The sequence below is a fragment of the Myxine glutinosa genome, chromosome 4, assembly GCF_964187855.1.
Source record: "Myxine glutinosa chromosome 4, kmMyxGlut1.1, whole genome shotgun sequence".
NCBI lineage: Eukaryota > Metazoa > Chordata > Myxini > Myxiniformes > Myxinidae > Myxine > Myxine glutinosa.
In genome coordinates this window covers 27,544,057-27,563,102 of record NC_136264.1, presented here as the reverse complement: position 1 = coordinate 27,563,102, position 19,046 = coordinate 27,544,057, and the positions used below count along the sequence as shown (strand labels likewise).

Here is a 19,046-nt window from a genome sequence, read left to right as displayed (position 1 = left end):
TGTTTGTCTGGTTGATTTGTTTGTGTAGCTCTTTCACGAGCCTCGATTCAGTATACAAAAAAAAACAAACAAACAAAAAAAAAAACTGGCTTACTCTCTATGTTGCCATCCCATTCATTCTTTGTATTCAAGAGCATTTCCATATATCTTTTCCATCTTCCTTTAATTCCATCTGGGTCGACAACGATTTGTCTCACTTCATCCTTCAAGCAACTCACCCCCATCACATCACACCTCTCTTTCGCTATGTGCTTTGCAATCCTGAATACTGCTTTCTGACCCTCTTCCGAATCCAAGCGTTCTCCGAACATTTTCCTACATGCCTCCTGCGCCTTTGCTACCTCTTTCTTTGCAGCCTTCTTGGCTGCCTTATAACTTTCATGCTCTGCCGTTTCTGATCCTGTACCCTTCGCCTTCTGCCACTCCTTGAACTTCTTCCTCTTCTCGTCAATCCTCTTTCCAACTTCATCATCCCACCACCATGTTTCCGAGTGCCTCGGTGGTCCTTTTGTCCATCCACATACCTCACCAACGGCTCCCAACAGACTAGCTTTCATTGACATCCAACCACTTTCAAGCTCAACCATATCATCCTCTACCCTACTCAGCCTCTCTTTTAATGCCTCCCTTACTGTCACCTCTTTCAACCTCCACACCTTCATTCTCAGTTGGTACTTCACACGCCAGGTTCTCCTCGCACCTTTCACCCTTATGTCGCAGACAACCAAGTGGTGCTGTGAAACAGCCTCCTCCCCCGCGAACACCTTTGTGTCCCGGAGGTGCCCCCTATCTCGCCTACGCACCATAAGGTAGTCAACAGTTGTCGTCGACCCACCTGACGTGTATGTAACAAGCTTATTATCCTCTTTCTGGAACTGAGTATTACAAATCAACAAATCAGCTCCATCAGCAAGCTCCAAAATCCTTTCACCTTCTCCATTTCTCACATCATATCTGTAACCCCCATGAACTCCCTCAAAACCATCCATACTCCTTCCCACATGTCCATTCAAGTCTCCTCCCACCACAACAACTTCCTCATCTTTCACGTTTTCCATCAGCTTCTCTATCGCACACCAGAACTTGTCCTTCTCTTCATCGCTTCGACCAACCTGCGGAGCATATCCCGAGATGACGTTCACCAAGAGCTTTCCAATCATCATTTTCACCATCATCAACCTATCACTCACTCTAGTCACACTCACCACACTGTCTACAAACTCCTCAGAAAACAGGACACCAACACCATTCACGCCCTCCGGGCACCCTTGCCACACAAACTTGTATTTCTGTCCCTGCCTACCCTTCACCATTCTCACACCACTTCCCTTCCATCTCGTCTCTTGCACACAACATATGTCCACTCTTCTTCTGACCAATACTTCCACCACTTCTCCTGATCTCCCTGTCATTGTCCCTACATTCCATGTCCCAAACCTCAGAAACCGATCTCCACTTTGCGGCTGCACCCTGCCCATATGTAGTTGCAATTGTCATGGTTCTCTTTTTGAGGCAATGTTTTTATGGCCGGATGCCCTTCCTGACGCCAACCCTCTTAGTCGTCTCTTACGACACGCAGGGATACGGTGTACCTATTCTGACCAGGGTACAGACTGGGAGACTTTTAAAACATGGAAATTCTGGGGGTGGGGGGGGGGGGGCGCGTCAGCATCACGGCTGCGGTTTAAACATATTCCAACAATATCCAAACAGAACCATGAAAACCATGAAAAACAATCTGGGAAAAGTCTGCAAGCGAGAACGTGGATTTGAGAAAGCAGGAGCAGAGGCGGAAGAAAAACGAGATACAGGGGGCGGGGCACAAGTCGAGACGAGGAGGAGAGCGAACAAGCACGTGTCCGGAAGGAGAGAAAGAATCAATATAGAAATCTTTGTCTATCCATTTGTCCTGTTTTTAAAAACGCCGGACAAAGGGTAAGATGTCTGCGAGAGGCAGGGGGGAGAAAAGAAAATCAAAGAAACAAGCAAATACTATGAAGGAAAGAACTTACACTCACAAAACACCGACGGGGGGAAGGGAGCCCGGAAAGACCAGGCCGCGCACGACGCGCGAATAAGAAACGACCAATCACACACAAATCCGCAACAACCACAAAACCAAAACTAAACAGAAACACACAACACACACACAACAAAACAATCAGCGGAAACCCGACAAAGACACGAATGGGAAAACACTCAAACTTCGATGCCGTGGAGAGCTCGAAGCAAGCCTCGTCGCCCAAGGGACCGGAAGTTTTTTTTTCACATTGTACCACATTGAACCACCCCCTCCTAAAATCTGCAGATAAAATGGCAATTGGTTTCTGTGACAAACGTTTCAAAACACCTGTTTATGACAATACGCCTCGTCTTTCTAAGGTGTCATGTCACATAGTTTGGGACAGCAGTACATACATACATTACTGGCACCAAATTATCCGATAAGAACATACGAGGTTGAAACGTTTTAAATAGATAACACTGGTCAATAGCCAAATTGGTTCTGACTTATTTTCAACTGTTTCTAACCAATTTGGTGCCCACGAATCTGACCTTAAAATTTCGCTATCACGTAACCTTGACGTAGTACATCATAAGTGTGGAAAAAATCTTTAGAGCATGCGAATTTCTTGATTAATTCTCAATAAGTCTATTTATTGTCACAAAAAAATAATATGAACTTTAAGTTTTTATTTACATCACATTAAAAGTGCTTCTGAACTTTACTTTTGCATTTGTAGGAGCAATCACTTTCACGCTGTAAAGTCCAACAGTAGTCCCCCATCATGTTTGGATTGAATCAGCCTTGATATCGAGTCTCCATGATGGCAATTTCCTGGTGAAACCTTTCTCCATGTTCATCACTGACATCGCCAAGATTTTGTGGAAAGAAGTCCAGATGAGAATGAAAGAAATGTATCTTGAGTGACATTCGAGCACCGAGCGCCTGGTAACTCTTCAACATCTTGTCCACAAGCTCTTCATAATTTGGTGCTCGAAAATTTCCAAGGTAATTGTTAGCAAGAGCCACAAAGCTATCCCAAGCAACGCTTTCCAGCTCAGATAGTCTCGTTACAAACTCCTGATTAGTGAGTACAAGACGAATTGAGTACAAGTACAAGACGAAACAAGACGAGTACCTAGCTTGTCTTCACGCTGTTGAAACCAAAGCATTCAGAATCATTGGAATCTCCCGCGATGAAGCTAACTCCAAGGGCCTCTCACTCACTCACCGCAGGCAGGTTGGTGGTCTTTCCGTCTTCTACCGACTCCTCTCTGGCCTTGCCCCCCCAGCTCTCTCTGGGCTCTGTCCCGCAAATATTCCTACAGGTCGCACAAGATCTGCCTGCAACCCTCTTATGGTTAAACTGCCAAAATCAAGACTCTCTGCTCACCCTCACTCCTTCATTCCTCTTTTCTCCCACCTCTGGAACAAACTCCCTCACTCTCTTCAATCCCACTCCACCCTCCTGGTCTTTAAAACAGCTGTTCACCACCATCTCTTATCTTCCCCCATCCAAAACCTTGATCTTTTCTACCCCCGCTAATTTCACCCCAAATCCACTTTTTTGAAATACCAATTTCTGTCCTGGAAGTCCTTGGTGTCCTTGTGTTTTATACTTCTTCCACCCCCCCCCCCCCCTTCCCACGCCTCCTCCTCCCAAGCCCTCTCCCTCCCACACATCTCCCTGCTCTCAAATGTTATGTTTGTGTGCTTCCCCTTCTCTCCCCATCTTGTCTTCCGCTCCCTCTTTTTATATATTTTATTTGTCCGGTTGATTTGTTTGTGAAGTAAATGTTAGCTCTTGCACGAGCCTCGATTCAGTATACCAAAAAAAAAGAAGAATTTTTTTTTTCGGCTGTGGCTGATATTCCTAAGGTATACACTGGTTCTCAAAAACTGGATGTGCCAGTGAAAATTGGATATCATAATCGAAATCTACAGGTTCATGTTGGTTAGAATCACCTCAAAATATACTAAAACCATAAAACTAAAAAAAATTGGTTGACCAGTGTTATGCGACACAATAAAAACACCTTTCAAAAGACACCCATTGAAAAACACCCAGACTGTTTTTGGCTCACAGTTGAAGGCGGAAAAAAAAAAAATGATATATGCAAAAGCATCACACATCGACATTTGAAATTCTGTTCCTTGGTCAGTCTAATTAATACATACTCATGCTTTAAAACAAATAATCAGCATTCAAGGTAGCAGAAGAAGAAAGTAAAACGTTTAAAAAAATGCACAACCACTTTAAAACACAAATGTAGCCAGAATTTCGGCACAGAACCACCCATGGATAGGGAGCAATCCTGTTTCCTATCCCGGCTTGTTTTCTCTCAGCTCACCACTGGACAGAAGACTGCCAAGATGGATAGACAGGCTCTGTGGCGGGTGGCTATGCACACTCAGATTTCAACTCTGGGAATTATTCAGTGTTTCTAAGGCTTACCGAAGTATAGGCTTCCAACTCCTTTTGCTTCTTCTCGAAGATGTCGTCGTCGTCTTTGTCTTTTTCAAACTCTTTCTGACAGCGGTTTAGCAGCAACTTCCGAAAGTTGACAAACGTCCCTGGCTTGTCAGCAACTTGTACTTTCAGCTGCGTGTGATAGGGAAGGACAATCAGCAAGTCGACAAACATTACAACAAAACCCCACCAAAAAACAAATGAGGGTGAACATGGCAAATGCATTATGTGTTCAGTAAGAGAGCTGACCATAGCAAGACAGCGGCACATGTTTGCATAAGCCACGGAGAAACTAGGCTCATTGATGGCTTTCTCAAAAACAAGGTCGATGACCCCTTTGAGGCGCTCCTCAGTGTCAATCTTCAGTTCTGAAACCTGCTTCATCAACTGCTGAAACATCTGCGGCGTGAGCTTGTTGAGGATGCTACGGAAACGCCGGAACAATTCCTGGACGTGGCACACACACCATTCACTTATACGTTGGGGAGGAAATCTCTGCATGCTACGAAAAAATTAATAAACTAAAAAGGAAGTTCAAATTCATCTTGATTATACACGAGAATATACACTAGTATGACTGATCGGCAGAAAACCCACCTGCGTCTTGGCGATCTCAGGGTCATCACTCACCACCTCTCGTTTCAAGGTGGGTTTCCAGGCATGGTCTGACTTGTTGAGTTTCACGTCATCTGACAGCGATACATTTGGAAGGATCTTTCGGGGAGTCTTACCCGCAGGTGTCTGAAGACGCCGTGGTGCATTCACCGAACCCTTCACCAGACACAATTACATGTATTATTTATATATTTAAAGCATTCAATTAGTTCACATTCACAAAATAATTAAATAAAGGGCAATCAATCATCACATTATGATATTTTTAATAAACTTGTGACTTTGTATTAACTTTGTAAACGAATATTTATAAAGCCTTCCATAGATTGCCATAACAGCCATTTATCAGTTGCTAGAAGTTCCACAGATTGCCAACAAGTGGCAAAGTATGTGGTGAGGTGGAAAGAAATGGGAAGTGGCCGTGTGCTGTTTTCAGGAAGGGTGTCGGAGTGAACCCCATTCAATGCACAATGTGCGCTGAGTGGGTTCATCAAAAATGTAGTGGTCTGAGAGGGTCATTAACCAGTGTGGCAGCTACATTCAAATGTAAGGTGTGCACAGAGGGAGCTGCAGATGGAGGAAATGTTGAGGTGGATCTTGGAGACGGCGTGAAGCTGGAAGATGTGAAAACATTTTGCTACCTAGGAGACATGCTGAATGGAGGTGGATCAAACTTGGCAACGGTTGCTGGAGTGAGATGTGCATGGAAGAGGTTTCGGGAAATGAGTGGCGTGCTGACGAGGAGGGGAGTGTCATTGAAGCTGAAGGGAAAGGTGTATGCTGCATGTGTGAGAAGTGTTATGATTTATGGGAGCAAGACATGGGTAATGAAAGTAGAGCAGCAATGAAGGCTGGAAAGAGTGGAAATGCGAATGGTTCGGTGAATGTGTGGAGTATCGTTGAGAGAGAGGAAGACAAATGATGAATTGCGAAAGATGATGGGAATAGAGCCTGTGATGGATGCTGTAAAGAGGAACAGGTTGAGATGGTTTAGTCATGTGTTGAGGAAGGATGAAAGTGACTGGTTGAGAAGAGTTATGGAAATGAATGTAGAAGGAAGTAGAGGACGGGGAAGACTGAGAAAGACTTGGCTAAAGGTGGTGGAAGAAGAAATGCGGGCAAGGGGGTTAACAAGGGGAGATGTAGAAAATATGGCAAAATGGAGAAGATCGTCATGGGGCCCACAAGGCCCTGCTGCGATCACCTTTGTGTCCCGGAGGTGCCCCCTATCTCGCCTATGCACCAACAGGTAGTCAACGGTTGTCGTCGACCCACCTGACGTGTATGTAACAAGCTTATTATCCTCTTTCTGGAACTGAGTATTACAAATCAACAAATCAGCTCCATCAGCTATCTCCAAAATCCTTTCACCATCTCCATTTCTCATACCATATCCGTAACCCCCATGAACTCCCTCAAAACCATCCATACTCCTTCCCACATGTCCATTTCGGTCTCCTCCTACCATAACAACTTCCTCATCTTTCACGTTTTCCATCAGCTTCTCGATCGCACACCAGAACTTGTCCTTCTCTTCATCGCTCCGACCAACCTGCGGAGCATATCCTGAGATGACGTTCACCAAGAGCTTTCCAATCATCATTTTCACCATCATCAACCTATCACTCATTTCTAGTCACACTCACCACACTGTCTACAAACTCCTCAGAAAACAGGACACCAACACCATTCACGCCCTCCGGGCACTCTTGCCACACAAACTTGTATTTCTGTCCCTGCCTACCCTTCACCATTCTCACACCACTTCCCTTCCATCTCATCTCTTGCACACAACATATGTCCACTCTTCTTCTAACCAATACTTCCACCACTTCTCCTGATCTCCCTGTCATTGTCCCTACATTCCATGTCCCAAACCTCAGAAACCGATCTCCATTTCGGGCTGTACCCTGCCCATATGTAGATGTAATTGTCATGGTTCTCTTTTTGAGGCAATGTTTTTATGGCCGGATGCCCTTCCTGACGCCAACCCTCTTAGTCGCCTCCTACGACACGCAGGGATACGGGGTACCTATTCTAAACCAGGGTATACACCGGGATCTCGTCAACAAAAACACTTAATCCAATTACCGGATGATGATTACAAATCAAAACAAGTGAATCCACTTGGATTCCGCCCAGGTTGGCACATGGAAATTATGATGTAGCATAATTATCATCTCGGGTCAAGATTTGAAATTATGCCATGGTTTTTGTAAAATTGCTACTAGTATTCACATTATGTTCACATTCATTCACATTCACAGGGTCCTCTGGGTCCTCTGGGCATTTGGGTCCTCTGGGTCATTTTCTGGTCTGGGTCTGGCAAATTTTCATTGACATTTGCCCAGTTTCAACTTTTATTGACCCAGAGGGTCATTTGGGTCCTCTGGGTCATTTGGGTCCTCTGGGTCATTTGGGTCCTCTGGGTCATTTGGGTCCTCTGGGTCATTTGGGTCCTCTGGGTCATTTGGGTCCTCTGGGTCATTTGGGTCCTCTGGGTCATTTGGGTCATTTGGGTCCTCTGGGTCATTTGGGTCCTCTGGGTCATTTGGGTCCTCTGGGTCATTTGGGTCCTCTGGGTCATTTGGGTCCTCTGGGTCATTTGGGTCCTCTGGGTCATTTGGGTCATTTGGGTCCTCTGGGTCATTTGGGTCCTCTGGGTCATTTGGGTCCTCTGGGTCATTTGGGTCCTCTGGGTCATTTGGGTCCTCTGGGTCATTTGGGTCCTCTGGGTCATTTGGGTCCTCTGGGTCATTTGGGTCCTCTGGGTCCTCTGGGTCATTTGGGTCCTCTGGGTCATTTGGGTCCTCTGGGTCATTTGGGTCCTCTGGGTCATTTGGGTCCTCTGGGTCATCTGGGTCATTTGGGTCCTCTGGGTCATTTGGGTCCTCTGGGTCATTTGGGTCCTCTGGGTCATTTGGGTCCTCTGGGTCATTTTCTGGTCTGGGTCTGGCAAATTTTCATTGACATTTGCCCAGTTTCAACTTTTATTGACCCAGAGGGTCATTTGGGTCCTCTGGGTCATTTGGGTCCTCTGGGTCATTTGGGTCCTCTGGGTCATTTGGGTCCTCTGGGTCATTTGGGTCCTCTGGGTCCTCTGGGTCATTTGGGTCCTCTGGGTCATTTGGGTCCTCTGGGTCATTTGGGTCATTTGGGTCCTCTGGGTCATTTGGGTCCTCTGGGTCATTTGGGTCCTCTGGGTCATTTGGGTCCTCTGGGTCATTTGGGTCCTCTGGGTCATTTGGGTCATTTGGGTCCTCTGGGTCATTTGGGTCCTCTGGGTCATTTGGGTCCTCTGGGTCATTTGGGTCCTCTGGGTCATTTGGGTCCTCTGGGTCATTTGGGTCCTCTGGGTCATTTGGGTCATTTGGGTCCTCTGGGTCATTTGGGTCCTCTGGGTCATTTGGGTCCTCTGGGTCATTTGGGTCCTCTGGGTCATTTGGGTCCTCTGGGTCATTTGGGTCCTCTGGGTCATTTGGGTCCTCTGGGTCATTTGGGTCCTCTGGGTCATTTGGGTCATTTGGGTCCTCTGGGTCATTTGGGTCCTCTGGGTCATTTGGGTCCTCTGGGTCATTTGGGTCCTCTGGGTCATTTGGGTCCTCTGGGTCATTTGGGTCCTCTGGGTCATTTGGGTCCTCTGGGTCATTTGGGTCCTCTGGGTCATTTGGGTCCTCTGGGTCATTTGGGTCCTCTGGGTCATTTGGGTCCTCTGGGTCATTTGGGTCCTCTGGGTCATTTGGGTCATTTGGGTCATTTGGGTCCTCTGGGTCATTTGGGTCCTCTGGGTCATTTGGGTCCTCTGGGTCATTTGGGTCCTCTGGGTCATTTGGGTCCTATATTCCTATCCTATAACATATATATCCTATAACCTATCCTATATATATCCTATATCATATAACATATATCCTATATATCCTATAACATAACATATAACAAATATATCCTATATTATGTACTAGCGAGCGGCCGCGTACCAGCCAAAGGGGTAGCCCATGGTTAGCCTAAATATAGATTTGATGACGTCATGTTTACACATCTGAGCGACAGAAACTGTCTACACATCTGAGCGACAGAAACGTCTACACTGTTGGAGCTTCACTTTTGGAGCGACAGAAATTCCCAGGCAAACGCTATAACGCACCAGGTTTACAACCTGTGCGTTAATAAAGACCAATTACTGCACTGTAGTTACAAGAAGGAAGCCACACATTAACAATACACACATACACGTGTGTGTATATATACATATATATAAACACATACATATACATTATACATATACATAAAAACGCACCTATACAAACACACATACACAGATACATTATGAACTTGTTAGTACTTGTAAAAGCTATTTTATATTTGAAGTTATAACCTTAACTTATAAGCAATTGACTGGTTTTCCAACTGCCTGGATCATCAGCTGGGCACCGTTTTTCATCGAGGTTTCGATTCTTTCAGCCCAGAACCTCTCCAAACGGCGGATCCACAACCCTGACTGCAGGTCCACATCAGTATATTACTCAACATCAATGGACCCACAACCTCAAAGTTGTGTCCAGACAGTTAGTCAACACAGCAATGCAATATCCTTATTCAAACTTATCTAATTACTACTTTTATTTGAAGTATTAACACAAACGAATAACTTAATCATAAATCACTTTATATAACAATATACTAAGCCATAAACACTTTAGCTGATGGACATTGGACATGTCCATGACACAGCCCCTCCATCACTCAAACTGCCATTCAAATATTCAAACTGTCATACACAACCGATTCCACCACGCTGCACTGCGTATCCTCGCAACCACCAACCAATCACATTAATGCTAACTTATAATACATTTTATACATATTATTTTTAAATACATACCTCTATTATTTAATACTTGTATCAAATGCAATGCAATAGGTGACGATGAATCAAATACCAAACCAAACTTACACAAAAGGTGACGATGGAATTTAAAGACATTCTCACAAGACCTGATCAACCAATCAGCCAAATATCCTCTATTTAACATGATTGAAAATACCTTCTCAGCATGTTCCACAAAATCACCCTTCACTGAACAAATTCTTGCAAATCTAAGTAGCTGAGATGAGAAGACATTGTAACTAATTTTAATTGGTACATTGCCACCTGCCACCTGCCGTTGAGAGAGAGGAAGACAAATGACGAATTGCGAAAGATGATGGGAATAGAGCCTGTGATTGATGCTGTGAAGATGAACAGGTTGAGATGGTTTGGTCATGTGTTGAGGAAGGATGAAAGTGACTGGTTGAGAAGAGTGATGGAAATGAATGTAGAAGGAAGTAGAGGACGGGGAAGACCGAGAAAGACTTGGCTAAAGATGGTGGAAAAAGAAATGCGGGCAAGGGGGTTTACAAGGAGAGATGCAGAAAATAGGGCAAAATGGAGAAGATTGTCATGGGGACTGCAAGGCTAACCCCCGCTCTAGCAGGGAAAATGGCCTGAAAATGCATGTTGTTGTTGTTGTTGTATTTTGCCACCTGGAAGGTGTACAAGACTACAGCGAAACTGAAATCATCAACTTTATGATATACTCATACTAAAGCCATTTTATCTAACTTTAACTAACACGTCCAGATATACAGCAACAGTACAATCATTACCACTCTTGTTTACAACAATCAGACTATCTGGATAAATCTTGTAAAGCAGCCTATAAAAACAATTATAGTTAATGTTACGGATTCGTCACTTCCGTTATGGTGGTTTTCATCCACTGTAAACATTTTTGATTCCATGTACTATTATTGTTTTCAAAAGGTTCATTGTTTATGAACTATTTTCAAAAGGTGGAAAAGTTAGAGTTAAAAGAAACCGGAAACCAGATCGGGAACCAGACGACGAAGAGGAAGAAGAGGAGAGAAAAGAAGGCGGAGCGAGTGGAGTCGGACAAGAAGCATAGTTGCTTTGCGGTCTGGAGTGAATGTTGGCGAGCAAGAGTCACGAGTGAACTTTGGGTTTCCCAGGAAAGGGATTCCTGCGACAGAGTTGTTATCGCTGCGACAGATCAACCTGCGTGTCAGGTTTTGCGGTCAAGAATCGTTGGACTGCCGTTATGTCTCGAGTACGGGCCGTCGGCCATTTTGACTCGCGCTCTTTGCACGTCGTGCAAGGTTTCTTTGCTTCGCTTCAGCTTTTGCACATCACGCAAGGTTTTTCTTTGCTTGACTTCAGCCGTTTTCACCGCATTCAGACGTATCTGGTGTGTGTGTGCAACGCGGATTTTGAAGGTAAATCTGAGGTTCGCTGACTGTGAGCCTTGGAACGTCCATACCCGAGGGTGTGATTTCCCAGTCGCCTGGAGGGCGCCTTTGCACAGCTTTGGCAGCAGAACTGTAACTGCCAACCCAACTGGATTCTGGTCTCGATTGGACATTGATCTGACGATCGCTGGAGCGGATCGACTTTGGCTTGAAGCCGGGGATTCGAGACATTGGGGATGTTCTTGTTTCACTCACTTGGAGCACAGCGAGTTATATATTACAAAACTGATGGTACCATCATAGGATATTGATTGTACTTTTGATTGCTATTATTGTTGTACTGTTATTCTTGTGTGATCGTAATACAATATTTGTTTGTGAGTAACAATTGGGGTGGCTTCTCCATTGATCTTTGACATACAGAATAACACATTTTTCTGCCGTGACTCCTCTCGGGGCTCGGGGGTACACCGTGACCAGGGGGTCGGGGAGGAGCACGTAACAGAAATTGGGGGCTCGTCCGGGATAGAATTCCCTAACATTCCCAGAATTCCCAAATTTGTGGAATTTTTGTAATATTCCCAAATTTTTCAAAAAATTTGAATTTTTTTTTTGTGTGAATGTTAACAGGTGTTAACTGATAGTCACCATGGTGTTTGACGCAGAAAAGTTTGCGGCGTCCCCTAATGAGGCACAGTTCCTAGCGGTAAAAAATCGGAACTCTTGATATTGGCCAAACATTGTAACTTGGAGGTCTGAGTTAATATGAAAAGCAGAGATGCAGACATTGGTGGTAGAATCTCTGGTGGGATTGGGAACATGGACAGAGGTACCCTTGGATTGGTTACCCAAGGAAAAAGAAAATGTGGAGCTCCGGAAAATGGAGATGCAACTGCAGAGCCAGGAAAGGTTAAAAGAGTTGGAATGGAAAGCCGAGGAGAGAAGAGCAGAGGAAAGGAGAGCTGAAAGAGAACTCGAGGAAAGAAGAGTAGAACAGGAACGAGACTCGAGGAAAAAAGAGTAGTACAGGAACGAGAACTCGAGGAGAGAAGAACAGAGGAAAGGAGAACTGAAAGGGAACTCGAAGAAAGAAGAGCAAAGGAAAGAGCCGAGGAAAGGAGAGCCGAAAGGGAGTTAAAGGAACGTGACATGGAGTATCAGAAGGAAGTTAAACTCAAGGAGCTGGAATTAATGGGAGAACGGAGAGAAGTCGTATCCATGCCGGCTAGTTCGACAACTAGTCAGAACACCTGGGATGTTGGTAGACATGTGAGGCTGGTTCCACCCTTCAATGAAAAGGAGGTAGCCAAGTTTTTTTTACACTTTGAGAAAGTGGCTCAAATGCTAAAATGGCCTGTGGGGTCCTGGACTATGTTAGTGCAAAGTGTTTTGGTGGGTAAAGCTCAGAATATCTATTCGGCTTTACCGAATGACCAATGTGCAGATTATGAGATCGGGAAGAAAACCATTCTCAAAGCCTATGAATTGGTCCCTGAAGCTTACCGGCAAAAATTCCGGAATGCCAGGAAGAGGGAGAGTGAGACCCATGTGGAGTTTGCCAGAATGAAGGAAACCATGTTTGATCGGTGGTGTGATTCGAAGGGGATTGGGAAAGACTTCAAACTGTTGCGACAATTAATCTTGGTGGAGGAATTCAAACAGTGTGTCCACGCGGACATTAAAGTACATCTGGAGGAAAAGAAGGTACCAGAGTTGTATGAGGCAGCAACCGTGGCAGATGACTATGCCTTGACACACAGGATGGGGTTCCACAAACCTAACTTCCCGCCTAGAGTTCGCCAGGGGAGTTATGGAACATCCGGTGTGGAGAACGAATATTCATGGGGGCGGCCTAGAGATGACTATGAGGACAAATCTGATACCGCGACTTTTAGGGATCAGAAGACGACAGTTCCAAGACAGACTTATCTTCCGGGGGGCCCGAGGCAGACCAAGAGTTTTTCCTCCGGGCCTACTTGCGCTTTTTGCAAGAAACCTGGGCATTTGATGTCCCAATGTTATGCCCTGAAAAGAAAAAATCAGGAGCGGAGTCAGACTAGTACAACTCCGAATGCATTGGCCAATGCGAGAAATCGTCCTTGGAGGACAGTGCCTTGTGAAGGTTCCATTGCCAAAGTTACGGCATCACAGAACGACCTTGTTCAAGAGGGTTACAAACCTTTTATTTCAGAGGGGTTTGTATCACTGGATGGAGACTTGACTAACCAGAGACCTGTTAGGGTATTGAGGGACACAGGGTCACATCAATCTTTGATGCTTGAAGGCATTTTGCCATTGTCAGAGAAGACGGCAACTGGTGTTAGTGTTCTTTTACAGGGGGTTGGTGGCTATGTTAAAGCTCCACTTCATGTCGTTCATTTAAAGTCTGATTTGGTGTCAGGACCGGTCACCGTAGGTTTACAAGCCACTCTTCCTGTAGAGGGAATCTCTTTTGTTATCGGGAATGATTTGGCCGGTGGTCAAGTTTCTGGTAACCCGATGTTTGTTGAAAAGCCTAGTATGGAAAATAACTGCACAGTTAGAGCAGGAGATTCCGGGTATCTTTCCATCCTGTACCGTGACTCGTGCTATGGGTAGGAAGTGCTCTGAAGAGAAGAGGAAGGTACTGACGTCAGGCTTTGAACAGACACTTCGTGTCAAGTACCCTGAAACTAAGTGTCAACACACACAAGTCATGGATGGAGGCAATGTTGGCAAGCTCTTTGTAGGTGGACTGAACTTCAACACAAGGGAAGATGTTCTGGACTCGGCAAATATAGACCACTCTTGGAAGTGTTGCTGATAAAAGACAGGGAGACGCAAAAGTCGAGAGGGTTTGGCTTTGTCAAGTTTGAAAACACAAAGAACGCCAAAGATGCAAAAAAGGATTTGAATGGCAAGGATTTGGATGGTCGGACCATAACAGTAGAGAAGGCAGGCCATGGGCATCGAGGGGGCTACAGAGGAGGAAAACGTGGAGGTAGTTTCAGGGGTGGCAATGGCTCCCAGGGTGGGAGTAGTAGTTTTGGTGGTGGCCGCAGTCGAGATTACTATGGAGGCTCCCAGAGTTACGGCAGCTCCCGAAGGGAGGATTATCAGGGTGGTGGCCGAGAAGGAGACCGCTATTTACGTGACTACAGCGACAAGCGCTCCAACCGTGATTATTATGAAAGTTAGGAAGAGTTTGAAGCACTGAATGCTGCGGAGCAGCCGAGCCAAGATTCCTACACGGATTAACCGTGAACTCCACGTTCCTAAAGGCGTCCATGTAGTGAATACTTCCAGGCCTCACCACCCAACCACCATGAAACCTGGCTCTCAGCTCGGCCTCCTTCAAAAAGTGCTATAGATTTGCTTTATTTTGGATTTTTGTTCACAACCCCTTAACCTTCATTCAAAAAATGAAAAATAAAAATCAGAGGTTGATGAGATGGAGTTTGGCTTTGCAGGAGTTCAACTTTGAAATTGAGCATGTAAAGGGCAGGGACAATGTCGTTGCTGATGCTTTGTCCAGAGTGAACTAACTTTGGAAATTCCTGTAGGTGGTTTGGAAGTTTTGTTGCTTTATTTTTGGGAAATATTAATTATTGTTGCTCACGTGAATTGATGATTTGGGTGTGAGTTTTACTTTTGTTTGTTAAAAGTTTTGCCTGCAAAGAAAGTTTTCACTATGTTCAAACTTTCTTTCTTGAGGGGGGGGGGGGGGGGTGGGGGCGGGAGTGTTACGGATTCCTCACTTCCGTTGTGGTGGTTTTCATCCACTGTAAACATTTTTGATTCCATGTACTATTATTGTTTTCAAAAGGTTTATTGTTTATGAACTATTTTCAAAAGGTGGAAAAGTTAGAGTTAAAAGAAACCGGAAACCAGACGACGAAGAGGAAGAAGAGGAGAGAAAAGAAGGCGGAGCGAGTGGAGTCGGACAAGAAGCATAGTTGCTTTGCGGTCTGGAGCGAACGTTGGCGAGCAAGAGTCACGAGTGAACTTTGGGTTTCCCAAGAAAGGGATTCCTGCGACAGAGTTGTTTTCGCTGTGACAGATCAACCTGCGTCGTGCCTTTGGATTTCCCAGTCGCCTGGAGGGCGCCTTTGCACAGCTTTGGCAGCAGGACTGTAACTGCCAACCCAACGGGATTCTGGTCTCGATTGGACATTGATATGACGATCGCTGGAGCGGATCGACTTTGGCTTGAAGCCGGGGATTAGAGACATTGGGGATGTTCTTGGTTCACTCACTTGGAGCACAGTGAGATATATATTACAAAACTGATGGTACCATCATAGGATATTGATAGTACTTTTGATTCATACTATTATTTTTGTACTGTTATTCTTGTGTGATCTTAATACAATACTTGTTGGTTTGTAACAATTGGTGTGGCTTCACCATTGATCTTTGACATACCGAATAACACATTTTTCTGCCGTGACTCCTCTCGGGTCTCGGAGGTACACCGTGACCAAGGGGTCGGGGAGGAGCACGTAACATTAACCACACAAATATCATTAAAAAAGTTATAGTTAACCACACAAATATCACCCATATAACAACAAGTATTCCCACCAATGGGAATACCCTTAACCTGCTCAAACATTCCAGTAAAGCCGAGGAATACAAAGATTGACCTCTTTACATTTAATACTGAAATTATTAACTAAAACTTCCTGATGCTCGGAGATAATATCCTGGAGCGACTTATGACAAGGAACATAATATGTGCTATTTCCTATACTAGTGAAAGTAACCGTATCGATGTCCAACTCTCTTAATAAAACCTCCACATAAAACTTTTTACAAACTACAACAAAATTATTAGCAGCCTTATCCAAGGAGCTATGACATACATGGAGATCATTGATATCTTTTCGAACACTCGGCTTGTTAAACACTGGTTTAGACCGACCCAGTGAAAGCAAGCCCCGCCAACTAAAAAACTTAATCCTATTTTCCAGGACTTCCACAACTCTGTTAGACCGTGGATTGAAACCGTTTACAGATAACTTAATCTTGGTGCACATTCTGTCAACAAAATTAGAGACAGAATCTACAATTGAAGACCTGATGCAGCTACAAGGTTGAGTTACTGGTTCCCTATATTTAGCTCCCATTTTCATCAAATCCCTAATTTCACAATTACTAATAATATTCAAATCCCCAGAAACTACGTGTGCACATGGATCATACAAAAAAGGGAAAGATGAACATGCACAGTCGGTCTCCAAAATGTCTTTTACCATATCTATACCAAGAGTTTTAAGAAATTTACTGTAATTGAATAAGGATTATCCTATGGTCTTAGTGAAGGTGAAATAAACCTTCAATGGGGCTCGCTCCCTAACTTTATTGGGTAATAAATTCTCTATACTAGTATCCCTAAAAATAGAATGAAGTCGAAGCTTATCTCTGCCGGTTTGCTAGAAAGATCGCATATTAAGAACGAGTGTATCCCATCAACTTTGGGATGAGACTTCTTTGTAAGAACCCTGCAACAAAAAGCTTCAATCAAAAACGAACACATGTAATATGAAACTGCTAAACTCTGGAGAATATTAGCTAAAACTTGTTGGGAACATGACCTCAGCAGAACATAAATATCATGAAAAACCTTTCCTTCATAAAAACCTTTACGTTTATCAATTATCTCTGAAATTTCCATTTTTGGAACTATACGACCCCGACTACGATGTCCATGCCCTCTGGGTCTCCCTCTGATTGGATTAGCAAAATACTCATTACCAGAAACATTTCTGAGAGAAACTGACCCAGTACCTTGTACCCTATCATTAAGGCCAAAAGGATAGATCATACATAGGGTCCTAATCCAAAAGTCCTCTTTGCGCCAAAGCTCAACATTACACTCCTCTATATTATCAAAATCATTAACATTAACTGAATCTATTACTTGAACAGAACAACGATTAAAATCATGCCCAACTTCATTGAAATGGTTATATAAATAATACCAGAATGTCTTAATACCAGACGATACACTAGAGTACTAGACCTATGTCCATTCAAACGCTGATGTAAACAGTGAGAAGTTTTACCAACATATTGCAATCCACAATCTCCAAAAGTGAGAAGATAAATAACGTACTTTGATTTACATCCAAACTTAATATCCAACAAGCGTTACGCCTAGGTCCCCCGTCGGGGAAGTGATGTGAGTTGACAAAGTGGAAGACGCAGAAAACATGCTATGATATGATATTTCGCTCACAAGGTTCAGACATACATGGAGGCAGCCATCTTCAATTTTGACGTGGCGACCCAATTTTCAATAGCGTTCTTCCTTATGCCTAGATACACCCACACACCAGATTAGAAGTTGGTACTTCGCTTATTTTTCAGGATATTTTGTTCACAAGGCTCAGACATATATATGGTGGTGGCCACCTTGGATTTTGACGTGGCGACCCAATTTTCAATAGCGTTCTTCCTTATGCCTAGATACAACCACACACCAGATTAGAAGTTGGTACTTCTCCTCTCCTCTGATGCCGGCAACCTCAACATTCTCATCCTCCTCGACCTCAGCGCCGCCTTTGAAACCATCAATCACACCATCCTCCTCAAAAGACTTGAAACCACCTTTAACATTACCGGCACTGCCCTCTCTTGGATCAAATCATACCTCTCTGACAGACGCCAGTTCATCTCCATCAATAACTGCAAATCCCCCACTGCTCCCCTCCCCCAAGGTGTCCCCCAAGGTTCAGTTCTTGGCCCCCTCCTCTTCATCCTGTACCTGTCCCCCCTTGGTCACTTAATCCGCCGTCATGGTCTCCAATTCCACTGCTTCGCGATGACATCCAGCTTTTCATCTCCACCAAGTCCATCTCCACCGCCACCCACTCTATCCTGACAAACTGCATCACTGAAATAAAATCCTGGCTTCAAATCAACTTCCTCAAACTTAACTATGATAAATCTGAAATAATCATCATTGGCCCAAAAACGCTCACCAAATCCACCCATAACTTTGCCCTCAACATCGACGGTTTCCCAGTATCCACCTCCCCTCACATCCGGAATCTTGACATCATCTTTGACCAAACCCTCCCCTTCGACAAATACACTAAACAGATCACAAAGACAGCCTACTTTCACCTGAAAAACATCGCCCGTCTCCGTCCATCCCTCTCCTCCACGGCTGCAGAAACCCTCATCCACGCCTTCATCACCTCCCGTCTGGACTACTGCAACATCCTCCTCTATGGTTCACCCTCAATAATCACCAATAAACTCCAATACATTCAGAACTCTGCTGCCCGTCTACTCACCCATTCCCGGACCCGTGACCACATCACCCCCGTCTTTTACAAGCTTCACTGGCTCCCCATCCCCCAGAGAATCCAGTACAAAATCCTCCTCTTGACCTACAAAGCCCTCCATAACCTGGCCCCATCCTACCTGACTGACCTCCTCTCCAGACACACTCCCACCCGCAACCTCCGCTCTGCTGGTACCAACCTCCTGACCCCCCCCCCCCCAATCCGGACCAAATTCAGATCCTGGTGGGACAGGGCCTTCTCCATCGCTGCTTCCACCCTCTGGAACTCACGACCTCACACCATCAGAGACTCCTCCTCACTCACCACATTCCAAACATCACTCAAGACCCACCTGTTCAACACTGCATTCAACATTTAACCCACAGCATTTAACCCCTGACTATCTCTTCTCCTTCTCCTTCTCCTTCCTTTTGCT

The 19,046-nt window shown here is 44.7% G+C and overlaps 1 protein-coding gene across 5 annotated transcripts in view; it reads right to left on the bottom strand.

The window, feature by feature from the left end:
* Positions 1-19,046, bottom strand: part of LOC137425734 (uncharacterized) — a 331,211-nt gene that overhangs the window by 263,462 nt on the left and 48,703 nt on the right. For 4 of the 5 annotated variants that reach the window (XM_078775548.1, XM_078775550.1, XM_078775549.1 and 1 more), the window contains exons 11-14: positions 6,556-6,642; positions 5,073-5,246; positions 4,725-4,922; positions 4,461-4,607 (exon numbers count right to left, since the gene is read on the bottom strand). In XM_078775548.1, the coding sequence (XP_078631674.1) occupies positions 4,461-4,607; positions 4,725-4,922; positions 5,073-5,246; positions 6,556-6,642 (606 nt within the window). The remainder of the gene's footprint in view (positions 1-4,460; positions 4,608-4,724; positions 4,923-5,072; positions 5,247-6,555; positions 6,643-19,046) is intronic. The other variant, XM_078775551.1, reaches the window with a different exon arrangement.